We start from the raw sequence: 23,663 nt of genomic DNA on the forward strand, positions 1-23,663 counted from the left end.
GTACTTCACATAATATAGACAGTTCTGTATCATCTTAATTCTTAGCACCATGGAAGACCACAGACATTAGTACTTGAAGCAACTGAATTATATCTCTATATCTAGTTCATCAGCATATCTGTGTGTGCCTTATATGACTTATCATTAGCCAGATTCCTCCAACTGTTTTCATTATTCATCCACAAATGTCAAGATTCAGTGAAGTCTAGACTTTTGCCTTGACATATGTACAGATATGCCAGTCTTAGCTTGGCATTGCTATTGAAGCCAGTTGTTGCCAAGCTTTATCTTCACAGCACATCTTGGGAAGGTACCTGGTTGGACTTTGTAAAATTATAGTACCATCCATATACCTTGCCTCTTGGAAATACTGTATATTTCACAAATTTTAAGTATAGGTAGAAATAGCGATGGCACCCCACTCCAGTACTCTTGCCTGGAGAATCCCATGGATGGAGGAGCCTGGTCGGCTGCAGTCCATGCGGTTGCTAAGAGTCGGACACGACTGAGAGACCTCACTTTCACTTTTCCTTTCATGCATTGGAGAAGGAAATGGCAACCTACTCAAGTGTTCTTGCCTGGAGAATCCCAGGGACGGGGGAGCCTGGTGGGCTGCCGTCTCTGGGGTCGCACAGAGTCGGACACGACTGAAGCAACGCAGCAGCAGCAGAAATAAAAAATCATTTACTCCACTAAAACTTTCAGCACACTAGCTATGGTCAAGTTCCAGTGTGTCTTATTTGCAGGTCAGTATGCTGTGAAGCTTCCTTCCAGAATTACATTCCTAGGCATTTTCTCCTTCTCTTTACTTAGTTTTCCCATTTTTTTGAGTGATTTTAGATCATCAAACTGCTGGCCTAAGAAATATGAGATTGAGACTAGGAGTTAATGGATCAGAAACCCCTTCCCTTCTACAACATCAAGCTGTGTGTGTCTGAACCTGAACTGATGCCTTGTTTTCTCTTCCTCCCCTGCAGTATCCCTTTGTTTTGGGACTGATGATGGCTGTGGTGTTCTCCACGTTGGTGGGTCTCAGCCGACTTTACACTGGGATGCACACGGTCCTGGTAAGGCTTTGTGGGCGAGTCTTGGGGTGATATCTGAATAGGAGTGTGGCCAGTGTGTTCTTCACACTGTATGTTTATAAAGCTATTTGCATTTCATAAGAAGGCCAGTGAAGGCTATAATTTTATTTCCCATCAGGCAAATGAATTAGGAAATGATTATCTTAAGGCACATGTATAATAGTAGTAATGAATCATTAAGATACTATCAAGTAGGCTGGTCTGGGTTAGACTGGCTAGAACAGCAATGAAGATCCAGGTAATTTGTTTACATGCTGGTTTACTGATGATGAAGCAGGCAGTGCAGAAACATATCCAGGGTCAGGGATGTTGAGTGATGGATGAAGTTCTTCACTTAGGTCCTCACAGAAATGGTTCTGAAATTCAGGGGTCTTAGCTGCCTTTGCAGGGTAGGAGTCCCACCAGGTCAAAAGAGCCCAGCATCATGGGCTTGCTTCCTTCCATAGGGGTTTGCATTTAAACAGCTGTCTACTTTTTTTTTTTTTTAACCATATTAGGAATTTTTTTCAGAGCTGCCACGGTTAGCTCAGTTGAAATGACTCAATTCTATTTCCTAGTGTGCCAGCCATCTGCCTAGGAGTTCCAGAGCATAACGCTGGCCATGGCTTACCATGGGCACTATTTATCATGGTAATTGGTGATAGATTTCTTTAAAAAGGACTAGGCCCTTGCTAATTGTGTTACTCTCCACATGAAGCTCAACAATTGGGTTAGCATAAGGCCTCAGAGGGAAAGGCCAGCCTTCACTGGCCTTCTCGTTTCTCCTCTTCTGCCTGATCTTGGTCATCCAGAGGTGGGGGATGGAAGGACAGAAGCCACAGAGGGGAACAGATTTAGGGAGAGGGTTTGTCAAAATGGGCAGAAGCAGAGAATGGGAAGGAAAATAAACCCAGAGTCCAGGAGTTTATGGCTGCATGGGATTCAGAGAGCGGTACCATCATGCTTTCTTCTTTAAAAAAAAAAAAAATTTGATTAATTTTTGCCTGTGTTCAGTCTTTGTTGCTGCACATGGGATTTCTCTAGTGGCAATGAGCAGGTGGGGGGCTACTCTCTTGTTGCGGAGCACAGGCTCTAAGGCACAAGGGTTCAACAGTTGTGGCACACAGGCTTAGTTGCTCTGCGGCAGGTGGGATCTTCCTGGACCAGGGATCGAACCCCTGTCTCCTGCATTGGCAGGTGGATTCACAACCACTGGACCACCAGGGAAGCCCCATGCTTTCCTCTCAAAACAAAACAAATTCTAACTCCAAGGAAAGTGGGGACCTGAGTGGAATCAGGGCCGAACCCAGGGTGAGGCCAGGAAGGCAGGAAATCGAAGAGGTGCCAAACAACTCTGGAATCAAGAGAAACGATGCTCAGGCAATACATTAAAAAAAAAAAAAATCAAAATCAATGCTGAAATTTTCCATGATGAACAAAACATACCAGTTTGAGATAAACTGCCTGTGTGTGACCTTGCTGACTTTGCACCATGCTGGTCCTGGAGTGCAGCCTAGGATGCAAGGGGTGTGAAAATATGACACAACAGTTAGGGGTCAGGCTGATTATCTACCTACCAAGACAGGTCCCTGCTGTTCCTGTCCCTCCACACAGTGTGTCGCGTGGCTTCTAAGACTTCAGGGGAAAAGGGGAGGAGTGCATTCTCAATTTGCTACACCGCTGCACCTCATCATAAAGGGGTTCTCTCCAAATGCGTCCACAGGCTTGAATATGGAACAAAGCAGAACTGTCTTGGGTGTTTGAGTATTTCTTTTATCTGGGGCAACTTTTTAATTTCCATAGGTTTTATTAAAAAGCGATCTTAGGAACTCAGGTTAAAATTAAACCCAAAGTAAACAGGAGACTGTGGGGCTGCAGACATGAATAGAGGGTACAGAAAACCCTGGATTCAATAAGAATCCAGCTACATGTCTGTCTTTAGGTCTGAAAGTAGGTTGGGGGATGGAGAAGCACAAATCTGCGGGGAAGATCGTTAAGGCCTCTCTTTGAGATTCGAGGAATGGGTCCCCCCACCCATTTCAGAAAATCTGTCCTAGGAGAAACTAGAACAAGGGGTATATGTGTGTGTGTGTGCTCAGTCGCTCAGTCATGTCTAACACTTTGCGTAGTCACAACTATTCCTCCCACCCCCATTCTGCACCACCATTGGAGTCCAGGGACATCCTTCACTTGAATAGTTTTGTCTCCTAAAGTTCAGAGATCCTGGGCTTCTCTGTCAGTCCAGTGGTTAAGACTCCATGCTGCCAATGCAGGGGACGTGGGATCCATCTCTGTCTGGAAAACTAAGATCCCATGTGCTACACAATGGGCCAAAAAATAAGAGATTTGAGACCCTGACTCAGGCCCAGATCCAAGTCAGGCTCCAGGGCTAGAGGCATGATCCAGGCATGAACACACACACTCAGTCGTGTCCAGCTCTTTTGCCACCACGTAGACTTTAGCCCACCAGCCTCCTCTGTCCACGAGATTCTCCAGGCAAGAATACTAGAGTGGGTTGCCATTCCCTTCTCCAGGGGATCTTCCCGACCCAGGTATGGAACCCAAGTCTACTACCTTACAGGTGGATTCTTTACCACTGAGCCCATGGCCCACTTTACCTAGGAAGCCCATGGCCCAGGGTAGGATGATACATAATTTCTCTTAGCAAAAACAGATGTTTTTAATAGAAAGATGGAATTGAATTATGGATTTACTGTCTTCTCTATTTAGCAGCAACTTAGTAAGCTTCTTGGCTCAGATGGTAAAGGGTCTGCCTGCAATGCGGGAGACCCGGGTTCAATCCTTGGATTGAGAAGATCCCCTGGAGAAGGAAATGACAACCCACTCTAGTATTCTTGCCTGGAAAATCCCATGGACAGAGGAGTCTGGCAGACGATAGTCCATGGGGTTGCAAAGAGTCCAACATGACTTAGTGACTAACACTAGTAAGGCTTCTGCAGGCTACAGGCTTGGAGCTAGATCTGGAATATAGTGGGGTAAATAAAACCTACGCCACCCTCCAAGTGTCTAAGTCTGTTGATGGAGTCAAACATATGAGATTCTGATTACTGGCTCTGCTGCTGCTGCTGCTGCTAAGTCGCTTCAGTTGTGTCCGACTCTGTGCGACCCCAGAGATGGCAGCCCACCAGGATCCTCTGTCCATGTGATTTTCCAGGCAAGAACACTGGAGTGGGGTTCCATTGCCTTCTCCGTTACTGGCTCTAATGAGTGTTATAATTAGCTCAGAACAGCTATATCAGGCCAGGCCACCTAGGTGGCATGCCTCCCTCCTGGACCCCTCACATTCTCCAGGAACAGCCACAGACTAGTGGTTCTCAACCTTGGCTACACATTCAAATCCCATGGAAAACTTTTCAAAAACATTTGGACACCCAGATTTACAGCAGCAGCATTATTTACAGTATCCAAAAGGTGAAAGCCACCCACATGTCCACTGACGGACGAATGGATAAATAATCTGTGGTTCATACGTACAATGGAATATTATTCAGCCTTGAAAAGGAAAGAAATTCTGACACATGCTACAGCATGGAAGAAACTTGAAGACATCATGCTAAGTGAAACAAACCAGTCACCAAAGAGAAATACAATATGATTGTGCATATATGATGTCCTTAGAGTCGAATTCAGAAAGTCAGAAAGTAAAGTCATGTCCAACTCTTTGCGAATCCATGAACTATAGCCTGCCAGGCTCCTCTGTCCATGGAACTTTCCAGGTAAGAATACTGAAGTGGGTTGCCATGCCCTTCCTGACCCAGTGATCGAACCTGGCTGTCTTATATCTCCTGCATTGGCAGGCAGGTTCTTTATCGCTAGTGCCACCTGGGATTCCCACAGAACGTAAAGGTAAAGGTGGTCGCCAGAGCATGAAGGATGAGAGGAAGAATGGGGAGTTATTGTTAATGGGGTACAGAGTTTTAGTTTAGGGTGATGAAAAAGTTCTGCAGGTGGATAGCAGTGATGGTTGGGCAACAATGTAAATGTTCTTAATACCACTGAACTGTATGCTTTGAAATGGTTAAGATGACAAATTTTATGTTGTGTGTGTGTGTGTGTGTGTGTGTGTGTTTAACCATAGTGAAAGATACAGTCCTATGCATTGGTGTTTTTTCAAAGCTCCTTGGTTGGTCTTAATGTGCAGCCAGGGTTGAGAGCCATTGACGAGACTGTCCTTTAGAACTGGGCACGGGCACAAGCCTGAACAAGAGAGGGAGGTGGGGACAGTGCTGCATAGGCACCGACTGTGTCCCCCGCCTGAATGGCTCTAATCACACCCGGCTTGGAGGTTCACAGCACACAGGTCATCCAGGAGGCTGCCAGCCTCCTATAAATGGCTCTCCTCCGCTCGTAGTGACTTAAGCGGGCAGGAAGTCCAAAAACAATGTGATAATATGTATTCATACAGCTGAATCACTTTGCTGTAGAGCAGAAACTAACACAGCATTGTAAAGCAACTCTACTCCAATAAAAATTAATTTCAGAAAATTTGGTGACATTACACGGGAAACTTTCTGTCCTTCCCCTTGTAATAGTGTTTTATAGATAGTAGCTTCTGAGTAGACTGGGAACAGTGTATTTTGAGCGATGGCAAGGAATCCATAAAACTATTTTTGGTGACCAAAGACTGATTTTTTCCTGCTAAAACTACTATTTAAGCTTTGTTTCTTGATGCTTTGTCAAGTGTCTATATGTCCTCTTTTGGTGTCATATCTTTTTGCCTTTTCATACTGTTCATGGGATTCTCAAGGTAAGACTACTGAAGTGGTTTGCCATTCCCTACCACTGGAGTGGTACTCCAGTAGACCACATTTCGTCAGAACCCTCCACCATGACGCATCCGTCTTGGGTGGCCCTACATGGCATGGCTCATAGTTTCATTGAGTTAGACTCACTGGAAAAGACCCTGATGCTGGGAAAGATTGAAGGCAGAAGGAGAAGGGGATGACAGAGGATGAGATGGTTGGATAGCATCACTGACTTGATGGACATGAGTTTGAGCAAGCTCCAGGAGTTGGTGATGGACAGGGAAGCCTGGCATGCTGCAGTCCATGGGATCATAAAGAGTCAGACACGACTGAGTGACTGAACTGAACTACATGTCAAGTGCAATAATTGAAACTGTTGATGATTAAAAATAATTTAACATACCTTTAAAAAAAAGGTTCTCCATGCATCAAGGGGAGGAATAGTTCATGGAGCACAGTCACTTGCTTCTCTTGCCCATTAAGACATCCTTCCCGTCAGAGATGAGTGGTCTGCTGTTACGTCAAGGCTTCTGGACGGGCTCAGCTGACTCTTGGGCAAGCCCAAGTGAAGCATGGGGAGGCACTGAACCCACACGTGTTGCCATCTAGCCAGACCAGCTGTGGCATCGCTTCCTTCTGCCAGGACGCCTGAGTAAGAAACTAGAGCACCACCCTCACTCCTCACACCCACCAGTCAGGTAGTCACCAAGTCAAATTAGTTCTGACTCTTAAAGATGGCATAGAGCTGTCCTTACACCACTGCCTGGATACTCTTTCCAAATGTGATGATGTCCTTCCATGCATGGAGACATTTCTAAAGCTCCTACTTAATGTGAAGAATGACATAGGTAGTCCCCAAAGGGGGCTTTGGGCAACTGACCTTTGAGAGAAGGCAGCACTATCTATGGGCTTCCCTCATGGCTCAGATGGTAGAGAATCCCTCTGCAATGCAGGAGACCCAGATTCAATCCTTGGATTGGAAAGGTCCCCGGAGAAGGGAATGGCAACCCACTCCAGCATTCTTGCCTAGAGAATCCCCTAGACAGATATATGCAGAGTCAGACACAACTAAGCAACTAACACTTACTTACTAAAACTATTTATGGCAAAACATGGAAATAAAACACAGGGGCCCTGGTGACATTCTTGTCCCACACCTGGGGACCTCTAAGCTGGCTGTTCTTTTTCGCCCAAGCTGATTTTTATTAAAATCTTACATTTCCCATAGTAAGATGTATCCTCAGCAATGGTTTACAGAAATAATTTTTTAGTGTATAATTTCATGTTCTCTTGGTTTAGAAAGTAAATCAGTTACAGCCAGCTGAAGGGGCAGGGGAGAGGGTAGAATATTTTGGAAAGATGGGGTAGCCCGTGGAATCCAACACAGATGGGACTGAACAACCAAGCCTCACATGTGTCTTCCTCTTCCTGTAGAGTGCCTCTGTGCACAGAACCCAGCTCCCAACAGCTTCTCTCTCAGATCCCGGCCTTCACTTGAAGAGATGAAACTGATTGAACTGGGCATTACCTTGGGACTTGGGAACCTGGCCAGGGGAACAGATTCAAAGCAGGAACAAAGCAGAAAGAGGGCCCCAAAAGCCACCCCTGTGGGCTGCAAAGACAGTCCCCAAAGAGCAAGAACTGGAAAAACAACCAGTAAGTTGACCATAATTGAGAATGCCCAAACTCAAGTGGTCACCATGTGCATGAGGCAGGATGCCTTGAATACAAATAGAAACCAACTCAAACTTGTATAAGCTTGAAGGGAAATGGTTTTTATAACCACAGCGTATAACATAGGAAGGGCAGAGGTGCAGGTGGCCACTAGGAGAGTGGGGCCCAGGGGATAGATCTTTACTGGATCTTCACTTTACCTCCCTTTTCCCCAAAGTCATCTCTGTATGTTTTCCACATGGTAGATCCATCCTTTTGGGTTGCCTTCCCTCTAAGTCTAGACTCGGGGCTTAAACTCTTTCTGTTTTACTCCTGAAAGGACTGCAGTGGGAAGACTTTCAGAAAAAGTGTCTAATTGGCCTAGCCTGGATTATTAGCCTTTTGCTGCACCAAACACTGTCCAAGGGGATGCAAGGGGGTGTGACTGGACGAGTGGGTCAGGAGTCCGCCTGTGTGAGCAAGGACTGTGACTGGTAGTGATGAGTAGAGTTAGCATGTCAGAGGAACCTTTCTCTGGAGTCTGTTGCCAGAAGATGAAAACAGGCAAAGCACCAGTGGTGTACTTTGTACGTTGACATCATTGCATTTTCCTACTGTTTCAGACTCAAAAACTGGGATGTTGTATTTGTGGGGAAAGGATGAGAGAAATTCAGGAAGGCTGATTGTTCTATGTTTGTAATGCCTGAAATTAATCAACTTACACAGAATGGATTTTAGGTCTTTTAACTGATAACACAATCACCCCCCAATACATTAACAGTAAAATTAGAGTTTTGTTGTTGTTAGGTTAGTGAATAATTGTTCCATTATTTTGAACTTGGATTTGCTGAAAGTCTGCTCTATTTTATTGTCTCTAAACTGCTTGATCTGTGAATAATTATATAGATATTAGGTTTTGTTTTCTTACTCATTTATTTTTCCCCTAAATATTGCTTTAGTTTTGGTTGGAGTTGGAGGATGTTGAAACAGTTTCTCAAATATTAAATTATCTGCAGACCATACAAAACTATGTTCTGGCTTTGGACTAGAGCATTTTGGGTGTGTTTTTTCAAGGTCTTTGAAATTAAAAAAAAAAAAAAGACTTCAAACTGCCTTACTTAATATAGAGAAAAAAGCTAATTGTAATATAAATTATACCCTACAAAGCTCTATTTTGTTGGATGAGTTAGTTACTGAGATAAAAAGGGAGTTTGGTTACATTTCTATGCATCAGTTACTACGTTATTATGTGCATTGTTTTCTCTTTACCTTGGAGAGAAATATTTGTATGCTTTCATTAAAATAGAGGATTATTTCTGGTTTCAGAAGTATTAAGTACAGTAAAACCCTCATCTCTTGTTTTTAAAGTTGTTGTATATATGTGTATGTTTAAGACAAAATAGTTATTATTCAGTCTACTGCAGGAAGAGTTTAGACAGCCATTTGTTAGGATAATGTGAAAGGAAATGAAAGTATTTTATGTTTCTGTATTAAATGAGCCAAAATTAGGACTTTGCACAATTTCCAGCAAGAACTGCTCTTGATACATATTCCTAACAAGAAACATAGGGAAATTAATTTTTTACCTGCTTTCTCAGTGCTGTCTAAAAGGCCACTGTTGGGTCAGCTTTTCCCAGGTATTCCATAAGTGTGAGGTTCATAGATGACTGGAGAGGCCCTAAATCTAGGAGGGAGAACTGGACTGAGCCTTGAGTGAAGCCCACAGCAGATATACAGAGACAGAAGCTGGTCCAAGCACCAGAATCGCATGGAGTTCAGAGGTTCCTCAGGGCAGTGAGCCAGACCCTGAAGGTCAGGTGCAGGCACAGACTGGTCCTGGGCCAGTTGGCCTCAGACCGGAAGCCACTCTATTCTTCCTGCTGCAATGAAAACTGGTTGACCTCTACCTTCTGTGAGCTGGAGCCTCAGAAGCTGCTTCAATAGATTGTGTTGTCAGACGTGCTGAAGAGAAAGTGAAAGTCAGTCACTCAGTCTGACTCTTTGACACCCCATGGACTATACAGTCCATGGAATTCTCCAGGCTGGAATACTGGAGTGGGTTATCTTTCCCTTCTCCAGGGGATCTTCCCAGCACAGGGATCAAACCCAGGTCTCCTGTATTGCAGGCGGATTCTTTACCAGCTGAGCCACAAAGGAAGCCCCGACGTGCTGGAGTATGACAACTGCCCATTAGCCTGACAAGGGGTAGGAGGTCAGGGAACTCTCTGAGGCTAAGGCGGAGCAGCCAAGCCAAACGGACTAGGCCTGCAGCTACAGAGGTGGTCCCCTGAGGCTCGGTGGACAGGAGAGGTGGTGATGAGGAAGCTAGTAGTTTATCTCAGTAAGAAAGACACCAGAGTGTCTGCATATCCCAGACTGCTGAAGAGGGAGCTCGGGTCAGTGCTTAAGGTCTCTTTTGTGTTGAGAATGCATTCATTTTTCTCCAACACATGAAAACCAAGCACATTCAGAGACAGAGCATGGATTCCTGACGTGGTACTACTGTGACTTGTATTTATGATCCACGCAAGTCCAAGATACCAGTAAAATAAGCTGGAGACTGGCTTCATAGAATCAGTGTTTTACAGTCTCCTTGAAAGTGAAGGTTTTCTGTAAGCTTCTAATTGTATGCCCCCCCCCACTTTTTTTTTTTTTTTTTTTAAAGAAAATTAAATTTATTTCTCACACCAGAACCAGAGTGTCCAGACTGGTGGGTCACCTGAGGATCTGGCTTCTTCCCATCTTGTAATCAGATGCCTCTCAGTGGAAAAAGCACTGTCTTCAATATTTGTTTGTGAAGTCAACTTTTGTAAAATGTGTCAGACCTTCCCATTTTTTTACATGATTTTTAAAAAAAGATTCTTTGACCCTCTGGGGAAATATGTACACAAATTTCTGCCATTATGTTCACTATTGCTATGACATTCCTGGAACTATTGGTATGCACTGGCACTTTATTTTCATTGCATCTCTCTCAGTTATTACTATTTTGTCCTGAAACAAAAGAAAAGGGAGATGAAATGGTTTCCTGTGATTCCTCAACTACCCATTGAAGCTAGAGAACAAAGCTTTATTTATGAACCAAATCCAATCATAGGGGGAAAAAATCAATCTAGTTTCCTAAACTGTTCAACTCCTTCAGAAAGCAGATGAACCCCTTGGAAAAGAAGAATCCGGGACTTCCATGACAGTCTAGCAGTTAAGATTCCATGCTTCCAATGCATGGGGCATAGGTTCAATCTCTGGTTAGGGAACTAAGATCCTACATGCTGAAGACAAAAAATAATGAATTTGAAAAAGAAAAGAAGAATCCTACATATTTAATATCAGTAGTTAAAGCCCACGAAGGCAGAAGCAAATCCAATATGCTAGGGGCAAGGTAACTTTGTCTGCCTCACCTCCGAAGGCTCCTATAGTCTTCATGTTGTCTCAAAAAGCATTTGGAAAAATTAGAAAATATAAGTGAATATTTATATAAACATAAAATATAAAAAGACCTTTCTTGTCATATATTAAATGGAATAATTCATGAAAGATTAGACAAGCTGATTACATACATTTTTTAGAAGCTTCTATATGTAACAAAATGAAAGTCATTGGTAAAAACATAAATGCATTAAGTGATAGACAAAGAATTAATATAAGGAATCAGTGAGTAAAAGCCTAACATAAAAACAGGCAATTCCCAAAAGGAAAATGTACCCAAAATAGAAAGAATAAATTCCACCTGTATTTATAGAGATATTTTTAAAGTCATAAAAGAAACACAGATATTAATAAAAGTGAGATGTCAGTTAAAAATTTTTGCCTGTGAGATTGGTAAAAAAAATTAAAAGATGGCAATTCATGTTGACAAGGGGCTGAGTAATCAGATGTTCTCATGAGGGACCATTTCATGCGATAGGTATCAAAAGCAGTAAAATATATGATGCATACCTTTTGACTTAGGAATTCTTTGAGATTTTTTTTTCTATTATTTATTGCCACATAGTTGTTTCACAATGTTCTGTTAGCTTGTAGTGCTTAACAAAATTGAGAATTTACCCTAAAGGACAATTGAACAAATATATATGTTTGAATAAGGTTAAACTAGGGAAACAGGGAAAACAATTCAATGTGTAACAATAAGGAACTGCCAGGTTAAATTAACTATAAATCAAGATATGGAACAATATTCAGATATTTAACGCTATGTAATTAAATATTTATTGATATATAGCAATTTTATTCATAATCTCTGAAAACGAAACAACGCAAATGCCCTTCAACGAGTAAATTGATTAACAGACCTTGGCACGTCCATACAATGGATTGTACTCCACAGTAGTGATAGTGATAGTGAAAGTCACTCAGTCGTGTCCGACTCTTTGCAACCCCATGGACTAAACAGTCCATGGAATTCTCCAGGCTAGACTACCGGAGTGGGTAGCCTTTCCCTTCTCTAGGGGATCGTTTACACTCAGGTCTCCCGCATTGCAGGTGGATTCTTTACCAGCTGAGCCACAAGAGAAGCCCAAGAATACTGGAGTGGGTAGCCTATCCCTTCTCCACCAGATCTTCCCGACTCAGGGATCGAACTGGGGTCTCCTGCATTGCAGGCAGATTCTTTACCAACTGAGCTATCAGGGAAGCCCCATACTCCACAATAATGAGGAGCTAACTGCCGTTTCATGCAATATATTGGATGGTCCCCCCCTTTTTTTTTTATAGGTTTATTGAGGTATTATTGCTCATATTGAACATATGTACATTTAAGGTGTATAATGTAATTAGATATAGATATATATTGCAAAATGGAAATCCCATGAACAGAGGAGCATGGCAGGCTACAGTCCATGGGGTCACAAGAGTCAGACACAACTTAGCAACTAAACCACCAACCACAAAAGAAGTTAGTTAACACCCCTGTCCCCTCACATAATTACCTGTTTTTGTTTTTTGGTAGTGATAAGATTTACCATCTACTCTTTTACAACTTCCAAGCATATAGTACAGTATAATACGATTTGTTAATTATAAACACCAGGCTTTTCATTAGATCCCCAGACCTTGTTCCTCTTATAGTTGGAAGTTTGTACTCTTTGACTAACATCTCTGCATTTCTTCACCGTCCAGCTTTCAGATCAGATCAGTCGCTCAGTCGTGTCTGACTCTTTGCGACCTCATGAATCTCAGCACGCCAGGCCTCCCTGTCCATCACCAACTCCCGGAGTTTACCCAGACTCATGTCCATTGAGTCAGTGATGCCATCCAGCCATCTCATCTTCTGTCGTCCCCTTCTCCTCCTGCCCCCAATCCCTTCCAGCATCACAGTCTTTTCCAATGAGTCAACTCTTCGCATGAGGTGGCCAAAGTACTGGAGTTTCAGCTTTAGCATCATTCCTTCCAAAGAAATCCCAGGGCTCATCTCCTTTAGAATGGACTGGTTGGATCTCCTTGCAGTCCAAGGGACTCTCAAGAGTCTTCTCCAACACCACAGTTCAAAAGCATCAATTCTTCGGTGCTCAGCCTTCTTCACAGTCCAACTCCCCAGTCCATACATGACCGCAGGAAAAACCATAGCCTTGACTAGAAGAACCTTTGTTGTCAAAGTAATGTCTCTGCTTTTGAATATGCTATCTAGGTTGGTCATAACTTTCCTTCCAAAGAGTAAGCGTCTTTTAATTTCATGGCTGCAGTCACCATCTGCAGTGATTTTGGAGCCCAGAAAAATAAAGTCTGACACTGTTTCCACTGTTTCCCCATCTATTTCCCATGAAGTGATGGGACCGGATGCCATGATCTTCGTTTTCTGAATGTTGAGCTTTAAGCCAACTTTTTTACTCTCCACTTTCACCTTCATCAAGAGGCTTTTGAGTTCCTCTTCACTTTCTGCCATAAGGGTGGTGTCATCTGCATATCTGAGGTTACTGATATTTCTCCCGGCAATCTTGATTCCAGCTTGTTTCTTCCAGTCCAGCGTTTCTCATGATGTACTCTGCATATAAGTTAAATAAACATGGTGACAATATACAGCCTTGACGAACTCCTTTTCCTATTTGGAACCAGTCTGTTGTTCCATGTCCTGTTCTAACTGTTGCTTCCTGACCTGCATACAAATTTCTCAAGAGGCAGATCAGGTGTTCTGGTATTCCCATCTCTTTCAGAATTTTCCACAGTTTATTGTGATCCACAGAGTCAAAGGCTTTGGCATAGTCAATAAAGCAGAAATAGATGTTTTTCTGGAACTCTCTTCCTTTTTCCATGATCCAGCGGATGTGGCAATTTGATCTCTGGTTCCTCTGCCTTTTCTAAAACCAGCTTGAACATCAGGAAGTTCACATATTGCTGGAGTCTGGCTTGGAGAATTTTAAGCATTACTTTACTGTCATGTGAGATGAGTGCAATTGTGCATTAGGCAACCACTATTCTACTGTTTCTATGATTTCAGTTTTTTCAGATTTCATATATAAGTTAGATATCATATACTATTTGTCTGATGTATTTTACTTAGCATAAATGCCTGTAAAGTTTATCCAATCTATTGCAAAAGGCAGGATTTCCTTATTTTTTAATGGCCATAGAGATACAGATAAAGACGGGCTTCCCTCGTTGCTCAGATGGTAAAGAATCTGCCTGCATTGCAGGCAGGAGAGCCAGGTTGAATCCCTGGTTTGGGAAGATCCCCTGGAGAAGGGAATGGCAACCCACTCCAGTATTTTAGCCTGGAGAATCTCAGGGACAGACGAGCCTGGCAGACTATAGTCCATGGGGTCACAAAGAGTGAGACGCATTGAGTGACTGTCAGTTTCACTTTCAAGCAGTTTGTGACAAGTGTGCTGCCTCTCCTCAACCCAATACACAGTCGTATATAAAGATTCTTAAACATTTGCAACCAAAGAAACTAGTGTAATGTTGCTTACCCAAGGCTGTATCTCATTCAATCCAGTCAAAGAAATTCTAAAATCTTACTTTAAAATGCATTGTAGGTCTCTGGCCAACTCTTTATAATTCCCTTGAAGATTCCTGAATCTCAAATTGTTTTCTTTTTCTGGACTCCTCCCTAACAACTATAGACGCATGCTTGATAAATGCCAACTAAACAACAGAATCTTATTTAGCAATAACAAAAGCCCAAGATGCTATATTAGGGCACAAAATAGAAGCAACTCTAGGTGTTTTTAATAAAGGGAAATTTGTTTTGGCTGCATTGTGTGGCAGGCAGAACTTCTCTGACTAAGGGTGGAACCCACACACCCTGCCATGGAAGCAGAATTCTTAACCACTGGACCACCAGGGAAGTCCTAGAAAAGTGGAATTTAATACAGGGAATGGAGTGCTTACAAAGTGTCAGAAGGGCTTGATGAGCAGGGAGAACTCACTGTTCTCTCTGTCACCCAGAAGTCAAAGTGCTGCTGACGACTTTTCAACACCAGCCCCGTCCATAATCTTTATTTCTGGGCACTCACCAACCAAGTGAGCTGATGCTAGGCCTCTGTGATGGCTTTTGTTGGCTCTGAGAAGCCAGGAGCTGGAGTCCTCAGACCTGTTACTGCAACTCACCTTACTGTGATGTTCCATCTCTTTTCCACTTTCTGTCCTGAGATGCCCCATCTCTTTGCCACTTTCCAGATTCCGTAAGAGTGCATTTAAACGGTGGAATCTGATTTCCAAAGGAGCCAAGGAAATGTCATTTTGATCTTTCCCACAGCCCAAGTTCAAGGGGAGGCGGGAATGGACGGGGGTGCTAGTTGGCAATTTCCATTGTGCTTTGGTCATCTGGTGCGTTCCTCTGAGAATCCCTGTGGGAAATTCTACTTAGGACCAATTTCCTAGGAGCAGGCGTCCTAGGGAAAACTGTGACATTTTACCAAATGAAAAGGCAAGAATGTGAATATTCTGACATTTGTTTCTTTTAACGTTATATACAAATATTTCTATTCCAGTAGATAAAAGGACACATGAAAGATTTTCATTCAAAGTCCCTTACGGTTGTCTAGCATTTTAATGCATAAATATCACTTTCATAGCAGTAGCAGCAAGCTATAATATAAGCATATGATTGGCTATATTCATGTCTGTCTGTCCCGGTAGATTTTGAGTCCCTTGAAGCTAAGAATCTTATTTTCCTCCCCTTGGTATGCCCCACAATTCCCAACACAGTGCCTGACCATAAATGCACAGTAAATGTTGAGTGAATTGTAAAAGATATCAACTGAGATCTGTTCATAAATCAGTCTCTCTTATTTCTTTGTACTTTACTGACTCAGATTTGACAAGATTCAGCCATTAGTCTGAATATTGCATTCACTGTAGAAGACCAGATGAGATCACATCTGATATTCCTTTTTAAAAATTTATTTTTGGCTGCACTGGGTGTTCATTGCTGTGCACAGGCTTTCTCTAGTGGCAAACAAGGGCTACTCTCCATTGCATGGCCCCGGTTTCACAGCGCAGGGGTGTCTCATTGCAGAGCACAGGCTCCAGGGCACGTGGGCTTCAGTAGTTGTGACTCGAAGGCTCAGGCCCAGTAGTTGTGGCTGATGGGCTTAGGTGCTCTGCAGCCTGTCAGATCTTCCCGGACCACGGATCACACCTGTGTGCCCTGCATTGACAGGTGGATTCTTAACCCCTGAACCACCAGGGATGTCTCCCATATTTAATATTCTTTTTCAACATCATTTTATTTTGCCTGTAAGAATAAACATGTGAAAAGTTCTATAGAGAGTGGCACGCAATAGTAAATACTGTGCAGGCATGGATGCTCCATTTCAAAGATTCTAGAACTCCCAGAGTTGAATGTGTCAGGAGTCTGGACATGAAAAAAGGGAACCCTGGAACAGTAGTCAACAGCATGAAGCTTTAAGGCTTTTTGAGAGATCAATTCTCAGGAGAAGAGTATCTGAAGACATGGTCCTTCGGTGCTTCACACCTTTCATCTAATAAATGTAATGATGTAGCCAGAGGTGGAGAGAAAATTCTGCAACTCTTAGTGGACTTGAGAATTTTATAAAGAGAAAACCTGTCACCTTGTGTATAAGTGTGTAAGTAGTATGTAGAGGATAAGAAAAGGTAAGTAAGCACACCTGAGGAAGGTTGCTGTAGCTATAGCATGACCAGTATCTCAGAAGTCTGTGTCCTTTGCTCTGCATCTGCTCCAAGGTACCCACTCCCCATGAACCTGTGAACTTCATGTAAATGGAGTTGTACAGAATGTTTTCTTCTGCACTGGGCTGCTTTCGCTGTTTTGTTTGTGATCCCTGATGACTCAGTCAGTAAAGAATCTTCCTGCAATGCAAGACACCTGTGTTCTATCCCTGGATTGGGAAGATCCCCTGAGAAGGGAATGGCTGCCCACTCCAGTATTCCTGCCTGGGAAATCCCAAAAAAGAAGCCTGGAGGGTTACAATCCATAGAATCCCAAGAGTTGAACACAATTTAACAACTAAACCATCATCACCACCCATATTGTATGTCACTTTAGTTCATTGATTTTTATTCTTATACTCTATTAATTCACAGAACTATATCATAGTTTGCTTATATCTTTTATTACTGATGGATGTTTGGGTTGTTTCCACCTTGACAGTATTGAGAATGATGCAAAGCTTTCTTTGATGTGCCTTTTAGAGCATAGATATATGTTTTAGTGTTGAATATGAAAATAGAAGTGGATCATTAAGTAAGTTCAGCTTCCAGATGTCCAGTTGTGTTTTCGGAAGAATTGTACCAGCTTACACCCCTACCAGTTAGTATATACGGTTTCCAGTTCTCCACATTCTTGCCAGTCCTTGCTAATGTCAGTCATTTTCTGTTTTCCCCCCAAACTTTAAACTTTTATTTTGTATTGGAGTATCGCTGATGTGATAGTTTCAGGCAAACAGCAAAGGGATTCCACCGTACACATACATGTATCCATTCTCCCACCCACGCTGGCACATAACGTTGAGCAGAGTTCCACGTGCTCTACAATAGGTCCTTGTTGGTTATCTGTTTTAAATGTAGCAGTGTGTACATGACCTTCTCAAACTCCGTAACTGTCCCTTCCCCTGGCAACTGTAAGTTCCTTTTCTAAGTCTGTGAGTCTCTTTCTGTTTTGTAAGTAAGTTCATTTGTTTCACTGCTTTTTAGATTCCACATACAAGGGGTGTCATATGATATTTCTCCTTCTCTGGCTGACGTACTTCGCTCAGTATGACACTCGCTAGGTCCATCCATCTTGCTGCAAATGGCATTATTTTATTCTTTTTAATGGCTGGGTGGTATTCCATTGTATATATGTACCATACACTCTTATCCATTCTTTATCCATGGATGTTTAGGTTGCTTCCATGCCTTGGTTATTGTAAACAGTGCTGCAATGAACACTGGAGTGCATGTATCCTTTTGGATCATGCTTTTCTCCGAATTTGCCCAGGAGTGGAACTGCAGGGTCATATAGTAGCTCTATTTTTGTTTTTTTAACGAACCTCCATACTGATCTCCATTGTGGCTATACCAATTTACATTCCCACCAACAGTTTAGGAGGGTTCTGTTTCCTCCACACCCTCTTCAGCATTTGTGGATTTTTTGATGATAGCCATTCTGACCGGTGTGAGATGATAACCTCATTGTAGTTTTGAGCTGCATTTCTCTAATAATTGTGTTGAATATCTTTTCATGTGCCTATTGGCCATCTGTATGTCCTTGGAGAAATGTCTGTTCAGGGCTTCTGCCTATTTTTTGAGTGGGTTGTTTGTTTTGATGATGTTAAGTGTCATAAGCTGTTTGTAAATTTTGGAGACTAATTCCTTAATGGTCATTTTCATTTTAGCCATTCTAATGGGTGTGTTAACAGTATTGCTGTGTGTTTTTATTTTTTTCTGACGAATTCAGCCCCTTTTAATGTTTTATTGGTCATTTATGTGTCCTCTTTGGTGGGATGCCTAATTTATCTTTGACCATTTTTTAATCGGATTGTTTGTCTTCTCTTTACTGATTTATTAGTAAGTCACTGGTCAGATAAATGTACTGCGAATTTTTTTTTTCCATTCTCTGGCTTGCCATTTTACTCTTGGTATTTTGTTTGTTTGTTTTTGGTGGGGGATATGCTGGGTCTTAGTTGCAACATGCAGGATCTAGTTCCCTGACCAGGAATCAAACCCAGGCCCCCTGCGTTGGGAGCGTGGAGTCTTAACCACTGGGCCCCCAGGGAAGTCCCTTGGTGGTATCCTTAAATGAACAGAAGTTATTAATTTTAATCTACTCCAGTTATCAATCTTTACCCATGTTTACAACTTTTTGTGTCTTGTTTTAAGATATTTTTACCTGCCACTAAGTCATGAAAATATTCTCTTAGTTTGAAAAATTTTATTAGTTTGCTTTTCTTATTTAGGTCTACAATCTTCTTAGAATTAATTTTGTGATCCACTTTTATTCTGTAGATTTATCGTATATACTCAGCATTATTTATTGAAAATTCAGATTGTCTTTTTTCCACTAACTGAGGTATCAACTTTGTCATAAATCGAATGACTTTATACACTCTCTCTATATGTATATATACTCACTACTCTTTTCCATTAGTTTAGTGGTCTATCTTCATGCCAATACCACTCTCCTAGTGTTTTTTTTTTTTACATTTTATTTATTTACTCATTTATGGCTGCACTGGGTCTTCATTGCTGCACACGGGCTTTGTTTGTTTAGTGAGCGGGGGCCACTCCAGTTGCGGGGTATGGGCTTCTCACTGCAGTGGCTTCTCTTGTTTCTGAGCGTGGGATCTGGTCATGAGGGCTTCAGTAGTTGCGGCTCCCAGGCTCTAAAGCACAGGGTCAGTAGGTGTGGTGCACAGGCCTTCTTGCCCCTCGGCACGTGGGATTTCCCTGGACCAGGGATCAAACCCCTGTCCCCTGCATTGGCAGATTCTTAACCACTGGGCCACCAGGGAAGTCCCCTACTCTCTTATTTATTGTAGCTTTGTAATAAGTCTTGATGTCAGCTAGTAAAAGTCCTCAACTTTGTTCTTTTTGAAAACTATTTTTTATTATTCTTGACCCTTTGGATTTCCATGTGGCTTTTGGAATCACTTTGTCATTTTCTCCAATGCTAAACTTTTAATTGGGATTATATTGACTCTAATAGATCAACTTGGGAGAACTGACTTCTTTTGTAGTAGTGAGTGAGTAGTGAGTAGAGAATCCATGGGCCTTGTAGTAGTGGTGCTGGTGATTTAGTCGCTAAGTCATGTCTGACTCTTGTGACCCCATGGACTGAAGCCTGCCAGGCTCCTCTCTCCATGGAATTCTCTAGGCAAGAATACTGGAGTGGGTTGCCATTTCCTCCTCTGGGGGATCTTCCTGACCCAAAGATGATCATAAGCTCAATAATGTGCTTGTTTACTCTGTAACAGTCTTGTATATTATATATTAGATTTATTATTATGTATTAATGTTTGTCGTTGAAAATTGTATTTGTTTCATTTTCTAATTATAGCCCTTTTGTATAAATACAGTTGATCTTTGTACACTGACATATCTAGTGATGTTGGTAAACAATTAATTCCATTAATTGCTTGAATATTCTTTTGGATTTTCTGCTTAACACAATTATATAATTGGTGAACAATACCAAATTTACTTTTTCTTTAATATTTATTTCGTTTGTTTGCTTTATCATGTGGGCTTAGGTTTCCAGTATGATGCTGAATAAAAATGATGTGGTTATTCTTGTTTCTAAACTCAGGGAGAAAGTATTTTATATTTCATCTTTAAGGATGATGTTAGCTATGGATTATTTTGTTGGTACCATTTATCAGCACTAGAAAGTATTCTTTTATTCCTGATTTGCTATGAGTTTGAGTTTGTTTTTTTTTTTTAAATCCTAAATAGTATTGGATTTCCTTAAGTGAATTTTTGCATCTCTTAACATGATCATATTCCAAGATGATTCTCTCTTTTCATTTCTGAATCTGTATTCTCTTTTGACCAATTTTTTTAGGGACCTATCAATTTTAGTAGTCTTTTTAAAGAACCAACTTCTTGTTTTCTCAATTTTCTCCATTGTATATGTATTAGTTTTTGTTGTTTATTATTTTCATCCTTCTTTCAGCATTACTTTGCTGTTATTTCTAGAATATTTGAAGTTGATTTTTAGTCCTCTTTTTGCAGTGTATCATTTAAGGCTCTACATTTGCCTCTAAAAATATGGTTAGTTGCAGCCTATAAATATAAATTATTTTTTTCATTGTCATTTATTTGGAAATATTTTCTAATTTCCCCTATTGGCTACTTAGAAGTATATTACTTAAAATTCCAAGTATTTGGGAATTTTCTAATTATTGTTTTAAATTTTATTCCTAACCTGATTTCCCTCTAGTCAGAGAAGGTACTGTATATATAGACTTCCATTTCTTAAAATTTGTTGAGATTTATTTCCCCACAATTTGTTGTATTTTGTGTAGTTGCTGCATTGGGTGTTTTATATGTTAGGTCATGTTTAAAATTATTTTCAAAGTCCTGTATTCTCATTGATTATTTTTCCCTGCTTGTTCTCTGAATTGCTGAGAGAGGTGTATAACTCACTATGTATTACTCACTATGTTGATTACATAGGTGAATTACTCACTATGGTTGTGAATTTGTCTCTTTCTCCTTTTAGTCTGTCCTTCTTCACATATTTTGAAATATTGTGACGCTATATTATTTGGTACATACAGTTTTTAAATTGTTGTCTCTCTGATAGTTGGCCCTTTCACCATTATGAAATGTCCTTTTTATCTCTAGTAATGTTTCCTGTCCCAAAACCTACTTTGTCTAATATTAATATAGTAACATCAGCTTTGTTTTCATGAGCATTTGCAAAGCATTTTTCATCTTTTCACTTTTTGCCTTTTCCGTATCCTAATATTTGCATTGTGATTCTTATAAGCAGTATGTAGTTGGGTTTTATATTTTAATTTAGCTTGACAACCTTCCTTTTTAATTGGTATATTTAGTCTATTGTCACTTAATGTAATCTGATATATTTGGATTTAAATCTACCACGCTGTTCTTTGTTAACTTTCTCCCCCGTTCTTCTTCATCTCTTCTTTTGCTTTCATGTGTATTAATCAAGTATTTTAATTCTCCCTTTACCCTTCCTCTATTAGCTTGTTATGAAGTCTGCATAATTCTTTTAGAGGTTCCCCAAGAGATTATAATATATATCCTTGATTTATAAGCATCAAATGCAATTAGTACCTTTACTACTTCCTGAGAAGAATGGGTTATTAAATGACATTTAGTTCTACAATATTTGCCCTCAAGGATTTATTTTTTATTGTTATATATTTAATATAATTTTAAGTTTATCCACATATTTATCCTTTCTGTTGTTCCTCATTCCTTCCTACAGTTTTATTCTTCCATCTGGCATCTCATTCCTTCTGCCTAAAATAACTCTATTCAGCATATATCTTTTAGCATAGTTCTGCTGGTAGTGAGTTCTCTCAGTTTTTGTTTATTCTAGAAATGTCTTCATTTCACTTCCATTCTGCTAGGTTTAGAGTTCTCTGACCCATTTCCTCTAGTGTCCCTGAACTGGAATCTTACCATTTCCGCTTGCTTACAGTGTTCACTTAAATCAGTGTAGCCATCTTGGTCATATGGCAGTGAGTTTCCGGGTCTCATACCTGCCAAGCAAGAATGATTATTTTCAAAATTATGGATAATTAGTGTAAGCTTTTGGGAGGGCACTTTGTAGACTGCATAAAGATCTAAAGTGTACATACATAGCCTTCTAAACTAGTTAGCCCATTTCCCAATGCATATAATTACACAAATGTAAAAGTAAAAATAATACCAACCATTTATAAAGTACTTATCTGCTAGGCACCATTCTAAGCGCTTTACGTGTATTAATGACCTCATCAGGGTAATTAACAGTGACTCTATGAGGGTACTGTTATTATTCCAGACTTACAGATGAGGTTAAGAAACCTGACCAAGATTATACAGTTGGTAAGAGACGAACTGAGACTTCAAACTAAGCAATCTGAGTTGAGAATCCATGCTTTTAATTACCATTCTATACTGCCCCTCCAGGGTGCTCATTAATGCATTTAGTAGCAAACATGAGAATACAGTAAATGTCCATCAATCAGAGGTAGTTAAGTAAGGTATTTCCATAGAGTAGAATGTGATATAGCCATTATAATGTAGTTCTATAGTAATGAAATAATGTATATGACATCCAGTCAATGAAAAACAGGTTACAGAACAGCTTGTACAGTATGGGTCCATTAATTGTAAAATTATGTGTGTGGGAAGGGAAGCTGGTTATGGACAGAAGGCTTAGAAGTATGTCTTTAATAGTAAACCTGAATAGTTTTTGAGAAAAACAATAAAGCTATTTTTATTTAAGGGACAGAGATTATATCTTCTTCTATCTGAATATATTTCTTGGGGCGTAATAACCAATTGAAAATAAAACCGTGTGATAACTATTGAATGAACTGATAAAGAAATATTTGAGCTCCATTATTATTTACATAAGAATTTCCTGTAAGAGAAGGAAGATTCTAGACTTTGCTGTGATGAATAATAACTCTTCATTGGTTGTATACTTGTATTTCTTATATCTTCCCTGGTACTGTCTTTTTTTCCTTTTTTTAAAACAGAACAACACTTAATGTGGATTTTGGCAATAAAACAAATACATGGATGTCAAAGTGCTCTTGTCTGTGGTCCTTTTATTGTTTGGGAATCAGTTTAAAAGTTCACAAACCATTGATTTTCAAAATTCCTCTTTGTTGCTATAACCCTGCATCCCAGATTTAATTGAGAAAGGGAACCAAGTTCTCCACAGAATTAATATCCACCCATCTTCTCTGTGATGCTGTTTCAAAATAAGAAATTCATCTTGAAGGATTTAGAGAAATAAGGTGGGCCAGGTTACCTGCGAAGAGAAATAGTAGTATCTAGCTTGCCATACAGGGCAGATGGATAGTTCATCCATCACAACCATGAAACTGCCTAAGAATTCTTCTCATTACCAAAGTATGCCTGGTTGGTGATCGAATGAACGCTAATTGGGACACAGCAGACAGATGTAGAGGAGTGAATTAGCTGCCTTGCATCTTATACTCCGAAAATCAGCTGAAAGTCGAGTACTTAATTTTAATTGCAAAACACAACTGAGGACCGTGTTTGTGTGTATCTGTAGGAATGTTCCTTAAAACAT

The 23,663-nt window shown here is 40.7% G+C and overlaps 1 protein-coding gene across 1 annotated transcript in view; it reads left to right on the plus strand.

The window, feature by feature from the left end:
* The window catches only part of SGPP2 (sphingosine-1-phosphate phosphatase 2), a 147,776-nt gene that overhangs the window by 105,214 nt on the left and 18,899 nt on the right, over positions 1 to 23,663 (plus strand). Inside the window, exon 4 of the mRNA XM_003585772.6 lies at positions 978 to 1,067. Within this exon, the coding sequence (XP_003585820.1) occupies positions 978 to 1,067 (90 nt within the window). The remainder of the gene's footprint in view (positions 1 to 977; positions 1,068 to 23,663) is intronic.

The sequence above is a fragment of the Bos taurus genome, chromosome 2 (genome assembly GCF_002263795.3).
Source record: "Bos taurus isolate L1 Dominette 01449 registration number 42190680 breed Hereford chromosome 2, ARS-UCD2.0, whole genome shotgun sequence".
In the NCBI taxonomy this organism is placed as follows: Eukaryota; Metazoa; Chordata; class Mammalia; order Artiodactyla; family Bovidae; genus Bos; species Bos taurus.